Below are 16,475 nucleotides of genomic sequence, written 5' to 3'. Positions count from 1 at the left end.
CTTACCAGTAAGGCTGGGAATTGTCAGGGACCTCACTATACCATATTATCACAATACTTCAGTTTCGATACGATATGTATTGCATTTCTCACGATTCTATATCTATTGCAATTCGATATTGTGATTTTATTACATTTCGATGTTCCAAACATATTGCTCACCATACGTCTTCTGCAGAGGGACAAGAGAAAATTAGTTTTGGTCAGTCATGGAATTAAAAGTGCTGAAAACAAATTGGCTCCCTATTTAAAAAGATGGCGAACAATCTATGAAGGACAAATACTGGAGTTTTGGTGCAGGTACAGCCAGTCAAAAACAATATTGCAATATTGTCAAAACTATACAATATAGTGTCATAAACTGTATGGATTTTTTCCCCCATCACTACTTACCAGTGCACTAATATAAGGATCAGTAACCTATACTTATGCTACAAGGCTAATTGTCATAGCAGGTCCCATTTCAACAGTCAGTTCGACATTTATTTGTGAGCACTGCTTCTGCTCTCATTAGCCTATACTGAACTTAAAACAGGTTTAGTGCTGCTCTGTGGTAACTTTATGAGAAGGGAGTAGGAGAGCAGTAGAAGAAGAGGCCACACCAGACTCCAAACATCTGAGAATCAACTGTTTACATTTAATCAAAGGCTTTGGCCATTTCCCTAACCATTGCCCTCTAAACTGGGCAACAACAGCCTGGCCTGGTCATGTGACCTTCAGCGAAGAGAGGGAGTGAGTTAGGGAGGAATGGAGGTGAAAAGATTACAATGAGCTTGTCACGGATGTGAGCTCTTCCAAACTATTAAAAACCGAGGATGAAAACAAAGATTTCGGCTTAAGACCATTTTTTTATTTACTGTCCCAATAACAGAACCACACACATTTTGCAGTCTCCTCTTCTCAGTGTACCTGGACCTCTTAGATTTGTTGGTGCTGAAGAGGTAGAGTTCCTTTTGTTCACAAATCATCGCCTAAGTCAGACAAGGGGATTTCAATAGGCAAAGGCAACATTTAAAGAAGATATTGATAGCTTTGTAATACTAAAAATGAGTTACATCAGGTACCCAACACAACATGACTATTCCTAGGGGCTATTACTAAATTGTTAACAGAAGCTCCATGTGTTGTGTGTTTCCGACAAGCCACCTCATAAAGAGCCTCATGATTCAGATAGGGCTCAATGAAATTTGTTTTAATCAAATCACATTTTATCTGTCACATGCGTTGAATAAAACAGGTGTAGACCTTACCGTGGAATGCTTACTTACGAGCCCTTAACCAACAACGCAGTTCAAGAAAGTAAATAGTCCAGGTGACCATTTGATTAATTGTTCAGCAGTCTTGTGGCTTGGGGGTAGAAGCTGTTAAGGAAACTTTTGGACCTAGACTTGGCGCTCCGGTACCGCTTGCCGTGGGGTAGCAGAGAGAACAGTCTATGACTTGTGTGACTGGAGTCTTTGACCATTTCTGGAGCCTTTCTCTGACACTGCCTAGTAGATACAGTTGCAGTCGGAAGTTTACATACACTTACATGCTGATCAGACCGAACACGTCGCAAAATAAATTTAGAAATCCATGTTATTCAATTATTGCACCCACACTGCTCGTGCGCGCCAACGAGCGTCTGCGATGCCAAGGGCTAAAATAGAAGTCCTTTCTATTTCTGACGCAGATCGTGCTGCAAGTCCTTCCTCTCCCATCTACTCATTGGTTTATAGAAGCAGGTACCCACATGCCATCTCCTCATTGGTCATACCCACGTGGCTGATTGAAAGACGAACTGTTTTGCCGGTCGTCATGGTAATACTATGAAAGTTTAGATGCGATCACCATATAAGTTCAAAGATGAAAAAGCCTGGAAGGAGGAGAGATGACAAGAAACGATTCAGTTGACTGTGTGGACTAATTGTCGGAGTAGAGGTCCTTGTGCATTTCAGGTAAAATAACAACTCAATGTTTATATCTCAGAACAAATTAGCTAGCACCAGCAAGCTAGCTAAATAGGACACATCAGTTTAGCAAGTGCAAGCTAATTAGCTAAATTGTCATACATGTTTAATGCTTTTCGACCTGTCCCCAAATTAATGTCATTGTTTCAGAGTTTGTTTTGACATTTTCACCTGCGTGTCGTGATGGCATTTGGTGTAGGGGGACAAAATAAATGTATGCACGATAGCGCATGCGCACAGCCGGATTGGGTTCCGTATTAGGTTGGAGTCAAAACTAATTTTTCAACCATTCTACAAATTACTTGTTAATTAACTATAGTTTTGGCAAGTCGGTTAGGACTTCAACTTTGTGCATGACAAGTAATTTTTCCAACAATTGTTTACAGACAGACTCACTGTATCACAATTCCAGTGGGTCAGAAGTTCACATACACTAACTTGACTGTGCCTTTAAACAGCTTGGAAGATTCCAGATAATGATGCCATGGCTTTAAAAGCTTCTGATAGGCTAATTGACTGGAGGTGTACCTGTGAATGTATTTCAAGGCCAATCTTCAAACTCAGTGCCTCTTTGCTTGACATCATGGGAAAATCAAAAGAAATCAGCCAAGACCTCAGAAAAAAATTGTAGACCTTCACAACTCTGGTTCATCCTTAGGAGTAATTTCCAAATGCCTGAAGGTACCACATTCATCTGTACAAACAATAGTACGCAAGTATAAACACCATGGGACCACGCAGCTGTCATACCGCTCAGGAAGGAGACACATTCTGTCTCCTAGAGATGAACGTACTTTTGTGTGAAAAGTGCAAATCAATCATCGATGCACTAACTGATGTATATTATCCGTGTCGCCGTTTAGCCACGACTCGGTGAAACATGATATTATAGTTTTTAATGTCCAGTTGGTAGGATAGTCGCGAACGGATATCCAGTTTATTTTCCAGTGATTGCATGTTGGCCAATAGAACGGATGGTAGAGGTGGGTTACCCACTTGCCGACAAATTCTAACAAGGCACCCTGATCACCACCCCGTTATTCCGTATTTTCTTCACACGACTGACAGGGATTTGGGCCTGGTCTCGGAGAAACATTTTATCCTTCACATTGGGTGAGTAATGGCTGTTCTGATATCCATAAGCTATTTTTGTTCATACGAGACGGTAGCAGCAGCATTATGTACAAAATAAGTTACAAACAATGCAAAAGAAAAACACAAAATAACAGTTGGTTAGAAGCCCGTAAAACGGCAGCCATCCCCTCTGGCGCCATTGTAAGAGATTTTTGTAATCTTTGCACGCTTCTGTTCTCCGTTTTGTTTTTCCAGGTTTTCAACAAAATTGGATGTTCTAAGTCCACACAAATGCTTAAACCACATCAGGAGACCACTTTTGAGGTCTGGAAAAATCTATGAAATTTAGATTTTTGGGTGTAGTTAACCTTTATTTCAAGTACGCACCAGCCAGTGACCGTTGTTTGGTTAATGATGTTTCTGTAGCGCTCATGTGATTGCAGTTTGCAAAACAAATAGCCATTGGATTGATGCAAATAATCATATCATTCTGCCAGGTAGGGATAGGCCACTTTGTAGTTAGCATTTCATTGAGAAGGTCTTTGGGAAAGACTTTCTATCTCTACCAGAAGGTCATCAATAGCATCATTAAAAAAATGTAGAAATATATACACACACACAGGGGCATTCCTGTGCTGTTTCAAAAAGTTGCAGGACAAAGACGAATCACTGATGCATTTTGTCTTATTACTAACATGAGCAAATTAATGAATTTTAGAATAAATTCAATATATTTATACTGAATAAAAATATAAACGCAACACGTAAAGTGTTCGTCCCATGTTTCATGAGCTGAAAAAAATAAAATTAAATTCACAGAAATGTTCCATACGCACGAAAAGCTTATTTATCTCAAATTATGTGTTTACATTTCTCCTTTGCCAATATAATCCATCCACCTGACAGGTGGGGCATAAGCAAGGAGCTGATTAAACAGCATGATCATTACACAGGTTCACCTTGTGCTGGGGACAATAAAAGGCCACTTTAACTTCTTGGATATAGGGGGCGCTCTTTTAATTTATGGATAAAAAAACATGCCCATTTTAAGCGCAATATTTTGTCAGGAAGATATGCTCGACTATGCATATAATTGGCAGCTTTGGAAAGAAAACACTAAGGTTTCCAAAACTGCAAAGATATTATCTGTGAGTGCCACAGAACTCATGCTACAGGCGAAACTTCAACCAGGAAATGGGCAGAATTTTTGAAGCTCTGTTTTCCATTGTCTCCTTATATGGCTGTGAATGCGCCGGGAATGAGCCTGCCGTTTCTATCGTTTCTCCAAGGTGTCTGCAGCATTGTGACGTATTTGTAGGCATATCATTGGAAGATTGGCCATAAGAGACTACATTTACCAGGGGTCCCGCCCGGTGTCCTTTGTCTAAATTGGTGCGTAATCTACAAGCTGTACGCAGTCATCCAGTGATTGAGAGGAGAGAGGAGGCTTTCAACGAATGATATCTCATGAAGAGATATGTGAAAAACACCTTGAGGATTGATTCTAAACAACGTTTACCATGTTTCAGTCGATATTATGGAGTTAATTTGGAAAAAAGTTCGGCGTTTTGAAGACTGAATTTTCGTATTTTTTGGGTAGCCAAACGTGACGCACCAAATGGAGCAAATTCTCCTAAACAAATCATCTTTCAGGAAAAACTGAGCATTTGCTATCTAACTGAGAGTCTCCTCATTCAAAACATCTGAAGTTCTTCAAAGGTAATGATTTTATTTGAATGATTTTCTGGTTTTTGTGAAAATGTTGCCTGCTAATGCTAACGCTAAATGCTACGCTAGCTGGGCTAGCTGTTATACAAATGCTTGTTTTGCTATGGTTGAGAAGCATATTTTGAAAATCTAAGATGACAGTGTTGTTAACAAAAGGCTAAGCTTGAGAGCTAGCATATTCATTTCATTTCATTTGCGATTTTCATGAATAGTTAACGTTGTGTTATGCTAATGAGCTGCGGGGATAATTACACTCCTGGATACAGGTTTTTTTCGTAGCTAAACGTGATGCACCAAACGGAGCGATTTCTCCTAAACAAATAATCTTTCAGGAAAAACTGAGCATTTGCTATCTAACTGAGAGTCTCCTCATTGAAAACATCTGAAGTTCTTCAAAGGTAATGATTTTATTTGAATGATTTTCTGGTTTTTGTGAAAATGTTGCCAGCTAATGCTAACGCTAAATGCTACGCTAGCTGTTACACAAATGCTTGTTTTGCTATGGTTGAGAAGCATATTTTGAAAATCTGAGATGACAGTGTTGTTAACAAAAGGCTAAGCTTGAGAGCTAGCATATTCATTTCATTTGCGATTTTCATGAATAGTTAACGTTGCGTTATGGTAATGAGCTTGAGGCTGTATTCACGATCCCGGATGTGCAGTTTTGTCACACAACACAATTCCACAGATGTCCCAAGTTTTGAGGGAGTGTGCAATTGGCATACTGACTGCAGGAATGTCCACCGCAGTGCCCAGGACCTCCACATCAGGCTTCTTCACCTGCGGGATGTCGGAGGAGGGGTGGGTTGATGAAAAGTATTTCTGTCTGTAATAAAGCCCTTTTTATGGGGAAACTCATTCTGATTGGCTGGGCCTGGCTCCCCAGTGAGTGGGCCTATGCTCTCCCAGGCGAACCAATGGCTGCGCCCCTGCCCAGTCATGTGAAATCCACAGATTAGGGCCTAATTAATTTCTTTAAATTGACTGATTTCCTTATATGAACTGTAACTCAGGAAAATCTTTGAAATTGCTGCATGTTGAGTTTATATTTTTGTTCAGTGGTTGATTTCCTACTGAAGTTCAATAACTTTTTTACATTGTTGAATTCCATTTTAATGTCTGGATTCCATGACTGTCCACAACACTGATTTTATAGGGCCCTACTCAGAGTTTCTGTTGACTTAGCACAGCCTATGTCAAAGGATCTGTCTTTAAATACAAAGCACCAAATCAATGGTGCTTTGGAAAAACAGATGGAAACTACAGCTAAGCAGCGAGTGAGAGAGATGCTTACTCTGAGTCTCAGTGGGGCAGGCAGAATACCAACGACCACCCCAGCACCCTGGGTAAGCCCTGGTCATGCTCTCTGTCTGTCTGTCAAACCCTGCCTGCTGCAGCACATCAGTCATATCAATAATGCCCTCTGACTGGCAAAAACCACCACCAGGGCACAGGCACAGGGCCAAAACTACACAGGTCAGTGGTTACACAGCCACGATAAAAAATGATCTAGTTTGCCACACAACCTCAATAAGTGTACTGGGAATCACAGCCACACAGGGAGGATCCTTACCTTTTGAAGGCTGTTTGGGTTCAGTTGTGTCTTATCGATAATCTTTATCGCCACCTGAGGAGAGAGCAAAAACAAAGTGTATAAACAATTATGCTCTGAGGACCCTTCACTGGGATCAACACAGCACACACATACATAACTTATCTTTTATTTTTATGTCCCCCACTTATGAACAAGATACAATTCATATTTGCACAACAAGAACAATGCTATTGAGAGGGGAAAGAATAGACTAGTGAAGCTAGGTAAACCAGAAAGGGGCTACAGCAGCCTGTCCTGCTGCAGCCCTAGTCTCTCCTCTCACCTCTCTGCCAGTGAGGATGTGACGGGCCAGCTTGACCTTGGCGAAGTTGCCCTTCCCAATGGTCTTCAGGAGTCGGTAGTTCCCCACATGAGGCTGCTCGTCGGCACCAGAGTTCCGGGTGCGGACCCCTGAGCGGACAGAGCGAGCGGTGACCTCCTGGCGCCCATTGCTGTGAGACGTATGCTGTGGACATACACAGACAGACATGAGTAGAACATCGCGCTGTGGATAGACTCAAGGACGGACAGACAGACAAAGGAGTGGAACATCTCTGCACTAGCAGTGGCTCATGCTTGGGATTCCATCCACTGTAAGGTTCCAAAACAACTCTCCTATTAATTAAATCTTTACTGAACAGTTTATAATCAAGCTAACCAAGCGGGTAAAGAAAGGTTAGTGTAGGTGACTGACTAATGCAGCCTGATTATCAAGTGTATGTACAGCATACTGATGTTCTGACCCTGGTTAAAAGCCCACAACAGCCCACCCCGGGTCAGCTCCATTAGCAGGGCCTGCTCTGTTCTCTAACTCCGCCCTAACAACCCCACCCCTAACCTGAGCATCAGTGGTTACTTGGCCGCACAGCTACACCACAGACAGTTGGAGTTGTGGGAAAGATGTACAGCGCTGAACTTGATGAAAAGGAAAAACATAGATTAAAATGATTCTGATGTTTGCATTGATTAGGATGTTATCAGTAAGAACGCATTAGATTCAGCAGAACGCTGCGCTCCTCAGTCTGTTGGACAAGGCTAGACTTCCAGTATAGCCAACTATAACACTGGGTTACAGTGGTGTTATCACTCGCAGGGAATGCCAGGGATGCTTTATTTTATGTTGTGATCCACTAACAACCTATCTAAATGTGAGAACAATTCACCTCTTATAAACTGCATTAAGTAGGTCACACTTTAAAAATATATATATACCCTGGGAATATGTTTCAATATAATATTCCTTTCTTATAAACCAGAATGGATGACAGGATACAGAGTATTAGAGCATCTAGATACAACTGCATGACATCAAAATCTAATTAACAAAAATACATTCCAAGAGAGGCATCATCCTCATTTGGCTAAATTAAAATTACTGGTAGCCTACTGAGATTTTTATTAACATTTCCTTACTTACTACACTGATGGGGTGTCTTTTCATTGCTTGCCGGATACTCTGAGCAAGAATGAAAACTGTCAGACGATTGTCATTGAACTAAAGTGGTGGGAAATATCAGTGTAAGCCTATATCATTGATAGCAAGCAATTGAACTTGAAAACCAGTCAGAACCTAGTCTAACAGGTAAGGTTGTTTGGATGGAGATTCAAATGAGTAGGCTATTTATCACTATCCACAGTCCAAACAGAGCATCTGGCGTGACATCAGGTAACATATAAGATTACAGCCAGGGCGTGCACGGTAGAGGATTTTGTTTGTGCCTGTCTCCCGCGTGACACAATGTATCGAACACTCAGATACAATGTAACCAGTATGTAAAACCATATGATACAATGTAAGAGAAATAGTTTCGTGGTTAGGCCTACTTTCTATTGTCAGAGACAACACACCTCTAACTGGCTAATAATAACAGTTTACTTACGCTCTCCGTCTCTTTCTCATTGACTGTAGGTAGAGGAGTTTTTGTTGACATTTTCTCGTTGAAATGTTGTCTATTTCCCTATATTCTGCACCTCCTTTGGCAATACGAGGGGAGGCGATTGTATTCTTGCATTTGGACACAAACCATGAATTCGGCAACTGTCTCAACATCGGTCCATCCAATCCAAATGTGTCTCAAGATGTCCCGAAGACGCAGACAGAATTGAATGACATTTCCCTATAACGCTCCTCGGCAGCAGGGCATTCGCCCTATCGTTCTTTATGTTCAGAATTAAGTATTAACTATTTTTCATTGCAAAAAAATACAATACCTTAGCTGTTAAATTGAACTAAGCTGAGGCTGATCGACTCCAATCTAGGCTACTCAGAGTGGACTGCGGATGGTTCGGATGTCACCGCTCCCAAAATCGCAATTTTGTTATGATGTTATCCGTGTGTGCCTTGATATCTGTCTGTATTCCTGGGTTTCAGAATTGTTGAGATTTTGGACTTGCTGTCGGTTCTATTTCTTCCATTCCGAATGAAACTAGTGTTTTAGGTGGGAGCAAAATGGCTACCACTCACGGGCTCTGTTGGATCGGCCCAAATCCTGTCTGATAGTGATGGGTCGTTCGCGAACGGCTCTTTTTGGCGAACGTTAGGAACCGAATCGCATCGGCTAAAGGGCCTTTTATTTGGCTCCCCGATTTGCGTACTGCTACTGCTTTTTTAAGCGTCAAAACTGCAAACTTGCAATAATCTGCAAATAAATTACAAAATCATTCTCTGAAGAGGATTCATTGCAGAAACAAAGTGAGCACGTCAATCTAGTCCATTTGGCAAACAAATGAAGGCGATCAAAATTTGTCCAGGTAAAATTTTATTTCAACGTGCATATCACGACCTGACAATGGTAGACGCCTTTTTTGGTTTTATGTGCACGTTTTCCCCTGGTTCTTGTGCTATTTTCAAGCATTTAATCGAAGAGCCGTTTGGGAGCCAAAGGATGCAGCTCACCGAAAATACTTGGTCCGGAATGCCATCACTGCCTCAGAGATCACTAATGTCTAATGGCAGACGTGAGGAAACAAGCGACCCCTTGGCGCTCAGCAGACAGTGATGGTAGCACTATCACTGCTCAGTGATTCACAATGACAGATTGGAATTAAAGTTTATGCCTTACCTACAGAAACCATCAGAAGCTCATGCTTCCAAAATTAGCTTTGTTATGACTGGATGGGCTGTTGCAATATACAACATACTGAAAACAACTGGGATAAGGAGTCACCCTGATGTGTCATAATTCCAGTGTTTTCTGTGCTCTCCTTTTTCAAAACAGTTTTGAATTCAATATCTGCCGAGATGGCACTGCTGACTTGTCAAGGAGGGAATAACAATGCAGTGTTTAGTGACATCCCTAGTGGGCATGTAGTTTACACATACACCACTTATCTCAGACAAGTTCAAGAATCCCATTAACAATTAACCGAAGGTTGTTTATCTGTGACTAAATTGAAAAAAAAATGTAACAGTTGTGGATAGCAAAACATTATTTAATGACTGGAAAAAAATACAACAGAAACTACAAAAATAACACAGTCAAGTAAATTCCCAAAATACACCAATATCGCATAAATCAAATGTCTCAAAATTACAACGTTAATGTGCAGTGACTAATAGCGCTATGTTAACAAAAGCAGTTATGGGAAAAGGAGAGTAGGGCTGGCAATTTGGCAGGATGAGAAAATGTGATTCAAAACTACAACTTCTCAAAATGGCCTCCTTGTTTAAATTGCATCAATATCAAAGTAGTCCTCTTCCTCGTCAGGCTTGTCTGGTTTTACGGTCTCCACTTTCAGTTCCCGAGCAGAAGAATCATATACAACCTGAGAGAGCAGGATGGAAAATAAGAGCGTTTATTTGTGTATTATACTGGCGTCAAAACTCAAACCTTTATCTCCACAATTTTGTGATATCCAAAATGGTAGTTAGTCTTGTCCCATCCCTGCAACTCCAGTACAGACTCGGGACAGGCAAAGGTCGAGAGCCATGCGTCCTCCGAAACACGACCCTGCCAAGCCGCACTGCTTCTTGACACACTGCTTGCTTAAGCTGGAAGCCAGCCGCACCAATGTGTCTGATGAAACACTGTCCAGCTGGCGATCAAAGTCAGCTTGCAGGTGCCCGGCCCGCCACAAGGAGTCACTAGAGCAGGATGGGAAAATGAAATCCCGGCCAGCCAAACCCTTCCTAACCTTGTCGACGCTAGCCCAATTGTGCACCGCCTCACGTGTCTCCCGGTCACGGTCAGTAGTGACACAGCCTGGGATTGAACCTGGGTCTGTAGCGACGCCTTAGACTGCTGCGCCACTCGGTAATTATCATTTAATTTTATCTGATGTGGAATAGAGTTCCATGTAGCCATGGCTCTATGTAGTACTGTGCGCCTTCCATAGTCTGTTCTTGACTTGGGGATTGTGAAGAGACCTTTGGTGGCATATCTTGTTGGGTATGCATGATGTCCGAGCTGTGTGCTAGTAGTTTGACAGATAGCTCGGTGCACTCAACATGTCAACACTTCTTACAAAAACAAGTAGTGATGAAGTCAATCTCACCACCACTTTGAGCTTTACATGCATATTAATGTTAACGCTCAGTGTACATTTAAGGGCCAGCCGGGGTGCCTTGTTCTGAACAAATTGTAATTTTACGAGGTCCCTCTGTGGCACCTGACCACACGACTGAACAGTAGTCCAGGTGTGACAAAACTAGAGCCTGTAGGCCCTGCCTTGTTGATAGTTGTTAGAAAGGCATAGTAGCACTTTATTATGGACAGACTTCTCCCTATTTTACCTACTGTTGCATCAACATGTTTTGACCATGACAGTCAACTTGCTCAATTTCTACATTTATTGCAAGAAATAGTTGAGGTTTAGAGTTTAGTGAATGTTTTGTCCCAAATACAATGCTTTTAGTTTTGGAAATATTTAGGGTTAACTTATTCCTTGCCACCCACTCTGAAACTAACTGTAGCTCTTTGTTGAGTGTTGCAGTCATTTCAGTCGCTGTAGTAGCTGATGTGTAGAGTTGAGTCATCCGCATACATATACACACTGGCTTTACTCAAGGCCCGTGGCATGTCGTTAGTAAAGATATTAAAAAGTAAGAGGTCTGGACAGCTACCCTGGGGAATTCCTGATTCTACCTGGATTATGTTGGAGGCTTCCATTAAAGAACACCCTCTGTTCTGTTACAAGAAAATCTTTATCCACAATATAGCAGGGATTGTAAAGCCAAAACTTGCGTTTTTCCCATCAGCAGACTACGTTCGTTAATGTCAAAAGCCGCACTGAAGTCTAACAATCATCAATCTCCCTCAGCCACTCATCAGTCGAGTGGCGCAGCAGTCTAAGGCACTGCATCACTACAGACACCCTGGTTTGAATCCAGACTATCACAACAGGCCGTGATTGGGAGTCCCATAGGGCGGCGCACAATTGGCCCAGCGTCGTCCGGGTTTGGCCAGTGTTCACTAAGCATATCCTAGTAGCCCAACTCAAACCACAAAGTATAAACTGTGCAAGCTATGAAAATATATCAGTGGACAGTCTGACCAGTACCTCCACATTTTCGTCCTCTGCCTCTTCTTCCTCACTGCCCTCACTCTCTTCCTCCGCCTCCTTCAGCCACTTGACGAAAGGAGCTGCCTTCACATGGATCTCTTTGGCAAGTTCCTTAGAGACATATTTCTTAGACACCTGAAATATATAAAGTAATGAGCAATGACAAATTTTAATGACAAAAAGTTATATTTTAAAAGAAACTAGGTATTAGGGTGATCAGTCTGACATGCAGCTGTATTGAACAGTGTGTTAGAGCATGTAGAAGTTTAACCACACACACCTTCTCTGCCCAGGACAGTATTACATCCTCCTCCACTAGATCAGCATCATACAGGTCTTTGAGTATGACAGGCACACGGGGCAGCAGCTGGGCTTGGTGCAGCTTTACCAGGCACTCAAATCCTCCCAGGAGGTATTTCTGGGCCTTCTTATTATTCACACAGAACTAAAGATAAAAAGTAACAAAACCACAATCAATTTGGGAAGGTTTTGGTCAACTTTGTCCCCTCTTGAACACATTACCACAGTGGTAAGAGGTTATGACTGAGGTCAACTGTAACAATGGGGGTTTGAAGACTCACGCGAAGGAAATGGCGTTTGTATTTCTTTATCTGGTCACGGATGTTTTCGTCGAACAGTAGTTCGCTCAGGATCAGCGGTCCCATGGCCGTCACATCCAGACGCTCTGCCTCTGCCAAGATCTCCTTATCTGCTGCATCAATAGCGCCATCCTCCCTTTTTTGCTGGAAAAAATAACCAGAGAAAGCTTTTAACATGATTTTCAAAATAGCCCCTAAGAAGCACAAAGATTGCTGTGTTGAATTGGGAAAAAATGATTTATGGCAAGTCAAAACTTCTAGGTCACCATCATAAAACATTCACTCATTGTACCCCTATATCAATGAGAGATTTTCACAATGGATCACCGACTTTCATTGTCCTTATAATTGATTTCAGGCACAACTTACTTTGACAAAGTTATAGAATATGTTGACCCTCTCCTCCAGGGTCTTCTCCAGGTCCTCACTGAGGGTCAGGTTTTTGGCATGGGCACTGATCTCCTCCATTCTTCTTCTCTGTGCCTCCTCCGTGGTCTCCTCTGCCCAATCCTCGTCATCATCATCACCGTCCTGATACACAACACACATTCTCAAGGGATCAATAGCTGCTAGACAGACAGGCTTGGGTTACTGACAGACTAGTCCTTCAGAACAATAATAGCTTGGAGGGGGGGTGATGGAGGTTGGTTCCCCCTATTCAACCACTAGCATTAAGAACTTAAACTGACATGGCATGCACACATTAATGAGGATACTCACCACGACAACAGGGGCATCTACGTCGTTATGGTTCCCAGCCTCTCCGCTGCCAGAGCCATTTTCCTTGTCCTTCTTACGGTTCTTCTTCTCTTTTTTCTCCTTCACAGATCCAGGTTCATTTTCTGTTGAGAAAAACCATTGGCGCTTTGTCAGTCAACAGGCCACATATCAGACTTGACTTTAAGATAAGAAAAACAAACCGGTCATGGGCAAATTCTTATTGTGTACTTACCTGGTGGGTTTTTGAGGATAAACGTGCAGAGCTTATGTCGAGTGTCTAACATGCCACGGTACCCACAGGCCTTACAGGAGTTACCAATGGTTTGTTTCTTAGGATTGATATGCTGCAATGAAAGGTCAACCAACCTATTAACAGAATCACATACCCAAAACAGACCATAACTGCATTGCAGGAGAAAAAGCCACTCGATCCCAAATGGCTGGGGCATGCACAAGCAGGACCCACAAAGGCAGATGTAGCACAAGCAGGACCCACAAAGGCAGATGTAGCACAAGTCAAGGTTGGCAGGATGTCAAATAAATCTACATAAAACCAAGTCTTTATTATATCTACATGCCTCAGGAAGGACATAACGCACTACACCGGGAGTGAATTAAAAGACATGATTTTAAAAAAGGAAGAAACACTACCAGGAAAATAACTGACCAACATCTGTGGCTTTGATATATAAAACAATTCAAATTATTTTGCAAAGTCCCACATATAAATGCACTCAACACATTTAATTCCTGTCCCACTCTTGACAACACTACTCAAACACCCACCACAGAGGACAAATATGTTCATCAAATATTTACCAAATCGGTTTCAGGGTTATCACACTCAGGACACAGCACAAATTTACGGATAAATATGTCAAGCATGTCCTGCAACTTGTTCGCCTCATGGGATCCGTTGACGATGAAGCGGTCATTCTTTGCATCAAACTGGGTCTGCGCACCAAGCTCACAACCAAAAAACTTGGTCGGATCTGCAAAGAGGATATGAGTTGCAATCAACATTCAGCTAATGGATGGTTATGCACACAACAGATACCTAACATTTAGTGAAGGTAACATATCAATGTATGGTGCGAGTCAACATAACCATTTTAGAATCAACACTATGGTAGTGGGGAGGTCAACTTACATGTTGGAGGCCGACTCAGTGCCTTTGCAACATCAGTCATGTTGACAATGACCGTCTTGATTCCATTTCCCTTGCCCTCAACCTGGACACAAATCAAACCACAAAAACCATAAATAACTTAACAGAATCATTTTGCAAATGGACCACCATTGAGTCATGCACATTTAATTGGAAAACATACAACTGACCAAGCATGCGAATATCAAGAATGTTGAATGACAATGCTATTTTCCTGACAGGATCATGACAAGATTATACCAGATAATCACCTTAGCAATCAGACGGGGCATCTTGTAGCGATAGAACTGGTCTGCCACGCTGCGGTTGACGTTGACCGACATTTTGACTGGCTACTAGCACTATCAGTAAGATAAAAAGATCTTGAATGGGGATTTTTTGGAATCTTCTGTCTGGAAAAGAGGGGATGACATAAACGACTGCAAGCGTGCTCAGTCTCTGACATGAAAAATAGTTTGCCACTGTGGCCGCAAGCGCCTTGATCGTAGACTAGGTTTCCTCCACACAGGTTCCAACAGCTGCGCAACAGCTCTGAAAAGAGGGGAGAAAAGCATGGACATCAACTCTAGTTCCACAGAGATTGATAACTTCCTTGATGGCAATGGCTTTTATTGAATACCTAAGTAGCCTATATAATTATCTGACTTGACCTTTTAGTTACAACCTGTATGTATAGTTGTTGGGTATGTAGCTAGCTACCCAATGTGTCAAAAGTTATTGTGGCTCTTGTGAAATGTCACCACTGACATTGTCAAACTCAATTACGAGACCCCGTGTGGCTCAGTTGGTGGCGCTTGCAACGCCTATGTTGAGTTCGATTCCCACAGGAGGCCAGTACGAAAACGTATGCACTAGCTAACAGATAGCCAACTGATCTCGCTTTGCCGTGAGCTAAAACACAGCAAACGTGTCTAACGTTAACACATGTATGAATACGCATTCTTTCACTTCGATATACAAAGAGATCGGGTTGATTAGCAACCGGGAAGCCAGACTGATGAATCTAGGTAAGTTTGCGCTGCAGAGTGCGTCATGATTTATCAGATGGCACGAGTGATGGGAGACGCCATTTTGATATTCTTATTTAGCCGAGACATAACTACGCCACGAATTTCACTAGAAAAAAGTAGCTACATCGAAATATACATACAAAAACAAAGCGTATATATTGACGTCAGCTGCATAATTCTATAGCTGGTCGTTATGCACTCACCGTTTTCGTAAAACAAAGACATAAACAACGATGGTCGTCCAAGAGGCACAGTGAAGTGTTGCCTAGTACTGCTGCTGCCAATAGCTGGTGTGTTGCTGGGATTGTAATTCAATGATGCAAGGTGGCAGAATTTCGGAGGTGATTAACGATCTAGCAGATTCTTGCCCCTGTTGTGAAAATATTCGGGACGCCGTCAGAGTTGGGGTGTCTAAGAAAAAACAAAAATGAGTTAGTCAGCAGAAACTAGTTCGATACAGCGACTAACGTTAGCTAGCTAAACACGTTTTGATACACTCGCGCTAACGTTAGATAGCTAGCTTTTTGTATGTTGCCGTTAGCTAACTAGCTTTGGCTAAATACAACATGGACTCAGCCCAGACATATCATACAACAATTATTAGTTAGCTAGCTAGACACCTAGCTATCAGATGGACGATAGTAAAATTGATTCGCTACCTCTCGAACGTTCTCTCAGACAGGATGATTAATTCTGTAGCCAAAACGTGAACTTCTTCTTCGATTAAGTTTAACGGCGGTTGGCACCCTATAAATGTTGCATTACCGCCACCTACTACTAGACTGTAGTACAACTCCCTTATACTTTGCTTGAAGAAACAAATAACCCTAGCATCTAAGTTAACACTGTACGCACAAAAAAGGACCCCCCCCCCCCCTTACTCCACTATTTAAATCTATTTAGTCCTACCTTAGGTCAACAAGCTGAAAGGATGGGACAGCACCACTTAACACACCCAGGAACTCGTATGATGTCAAGTCTCGAACACCCAAATACCTCTCTGCAGCTGACACTACAACCTCAATTTTCTGAAACTTACGTTCCAACCTTACAGTACAGTTGATAACCATTGCTATAAATGCTAAAAATCCAATCTTACTGAAACATATATTACTTGTTGGCCTATCCTTCT

The 16,475-nt window shown here is 42.0% G+C and overlaps 2 protein-coding genes across 21 annotated transcripts in view; both read right to left on the bottom strand.

Moving 5' to 3' along the window:
* LOC109904128 (MAP/microtubule affinity-regulating kinase 3) overlaps positions 1–9,066 on the bottom strand; it is a 37,597-nt gene extending 28,531 nt beyond the window's left edge. For 2 of the 19 annotated variants that reach the window (XR_004202718.1, XM_020501290.2), the window contains exons 1-3: positions 8,225–8,955; positions 6,628–6,810; positions 6,324–6,377 (exon numbers count right to left, since the gene is read on the bottom strand). Coding sequence is in view for 17 of the 19 variants with exons in the window: in XM_020501290.2 (XP_020356879.1) it covers positions 6,324–6,377; positions 6,628–6,810; positions 8,225–8,275 (288 nt within the window). In the remaining 2 variants the exon portion in view is untranslated. Of the gene's footprint in view, positions 1–6,323; positions 6,378–6,627; positions 6,811–8,224 lie in introns of all 19 variants that reach the window. The other 17 variants (XM_020501296.2, XM_020501299.2, XM_031788083.1 and 14 more) reach the window with 14 other exon arrangements.
* A 692-nt stretch (positions 9,067–9,758) lies between these two features.
* Positions 9,759–16,475, bottom strand: LOC109904130 (eukaryotic translation initiation factor 5). 2 transcript variants are annotated; one of them, XM_031788088.1, is made up of 12 exons: positions 16,253–16,475; positions 15,547–15,754; positions 14,585–14,864; positions 14,316–14,397; positions 13,985–14,157; positions 13,398–13,509; positions 13,166–13,287; positions 12,815–12,976; positions 12,428–12,589; positions 12,127–12,291; positions 11,844–11,981; positions 9,759–10,109 (listed from the first exon to the last, which is right to left on the bottom strand). In XM_031788088.1, exons 3-12 carry the CDS (start codon positions 14,654–14,656, stop codon positions 10,011–10,013), a joined length of 1,287 nt encoding a protein of 428 aa, XP_031643948.1. In that variant the 5' UTR covers positions 14,657–14,864; positions 15,547–15,754; positions 16,253–16,475; the 3' UTR covers positions 9,759–10,010. The 2 variants fall into 2 exon arrangements, with proteins under 2 accessions (XP_031643948.1, XP_020356890.1); XM_020501301.2 differs by lacking the exon at positions 16,253–16,475 and adding an exon at positions 16,003–16,137.

This window comes from Oncorhynchus kisutch, linkage group LG14 (assembly GCF_002021735.2).
Source record: "Oncorhynchus kisutch isolate 150728-3 linkage group LG14, Okis_V2, whole genome shotgun sequence".
NCBI lineage: Eukaryota > Metazoa > Chordata > Actinopteri > Salmoniformes > Salmonidae > Oncorhynchus > Oncorhynchus kisutch.
The sequence above is the reverse complement of the archived record's forward strand: the minus strand, read 5'-3'. Positions and strand labels throughout refer to the sequence as shown.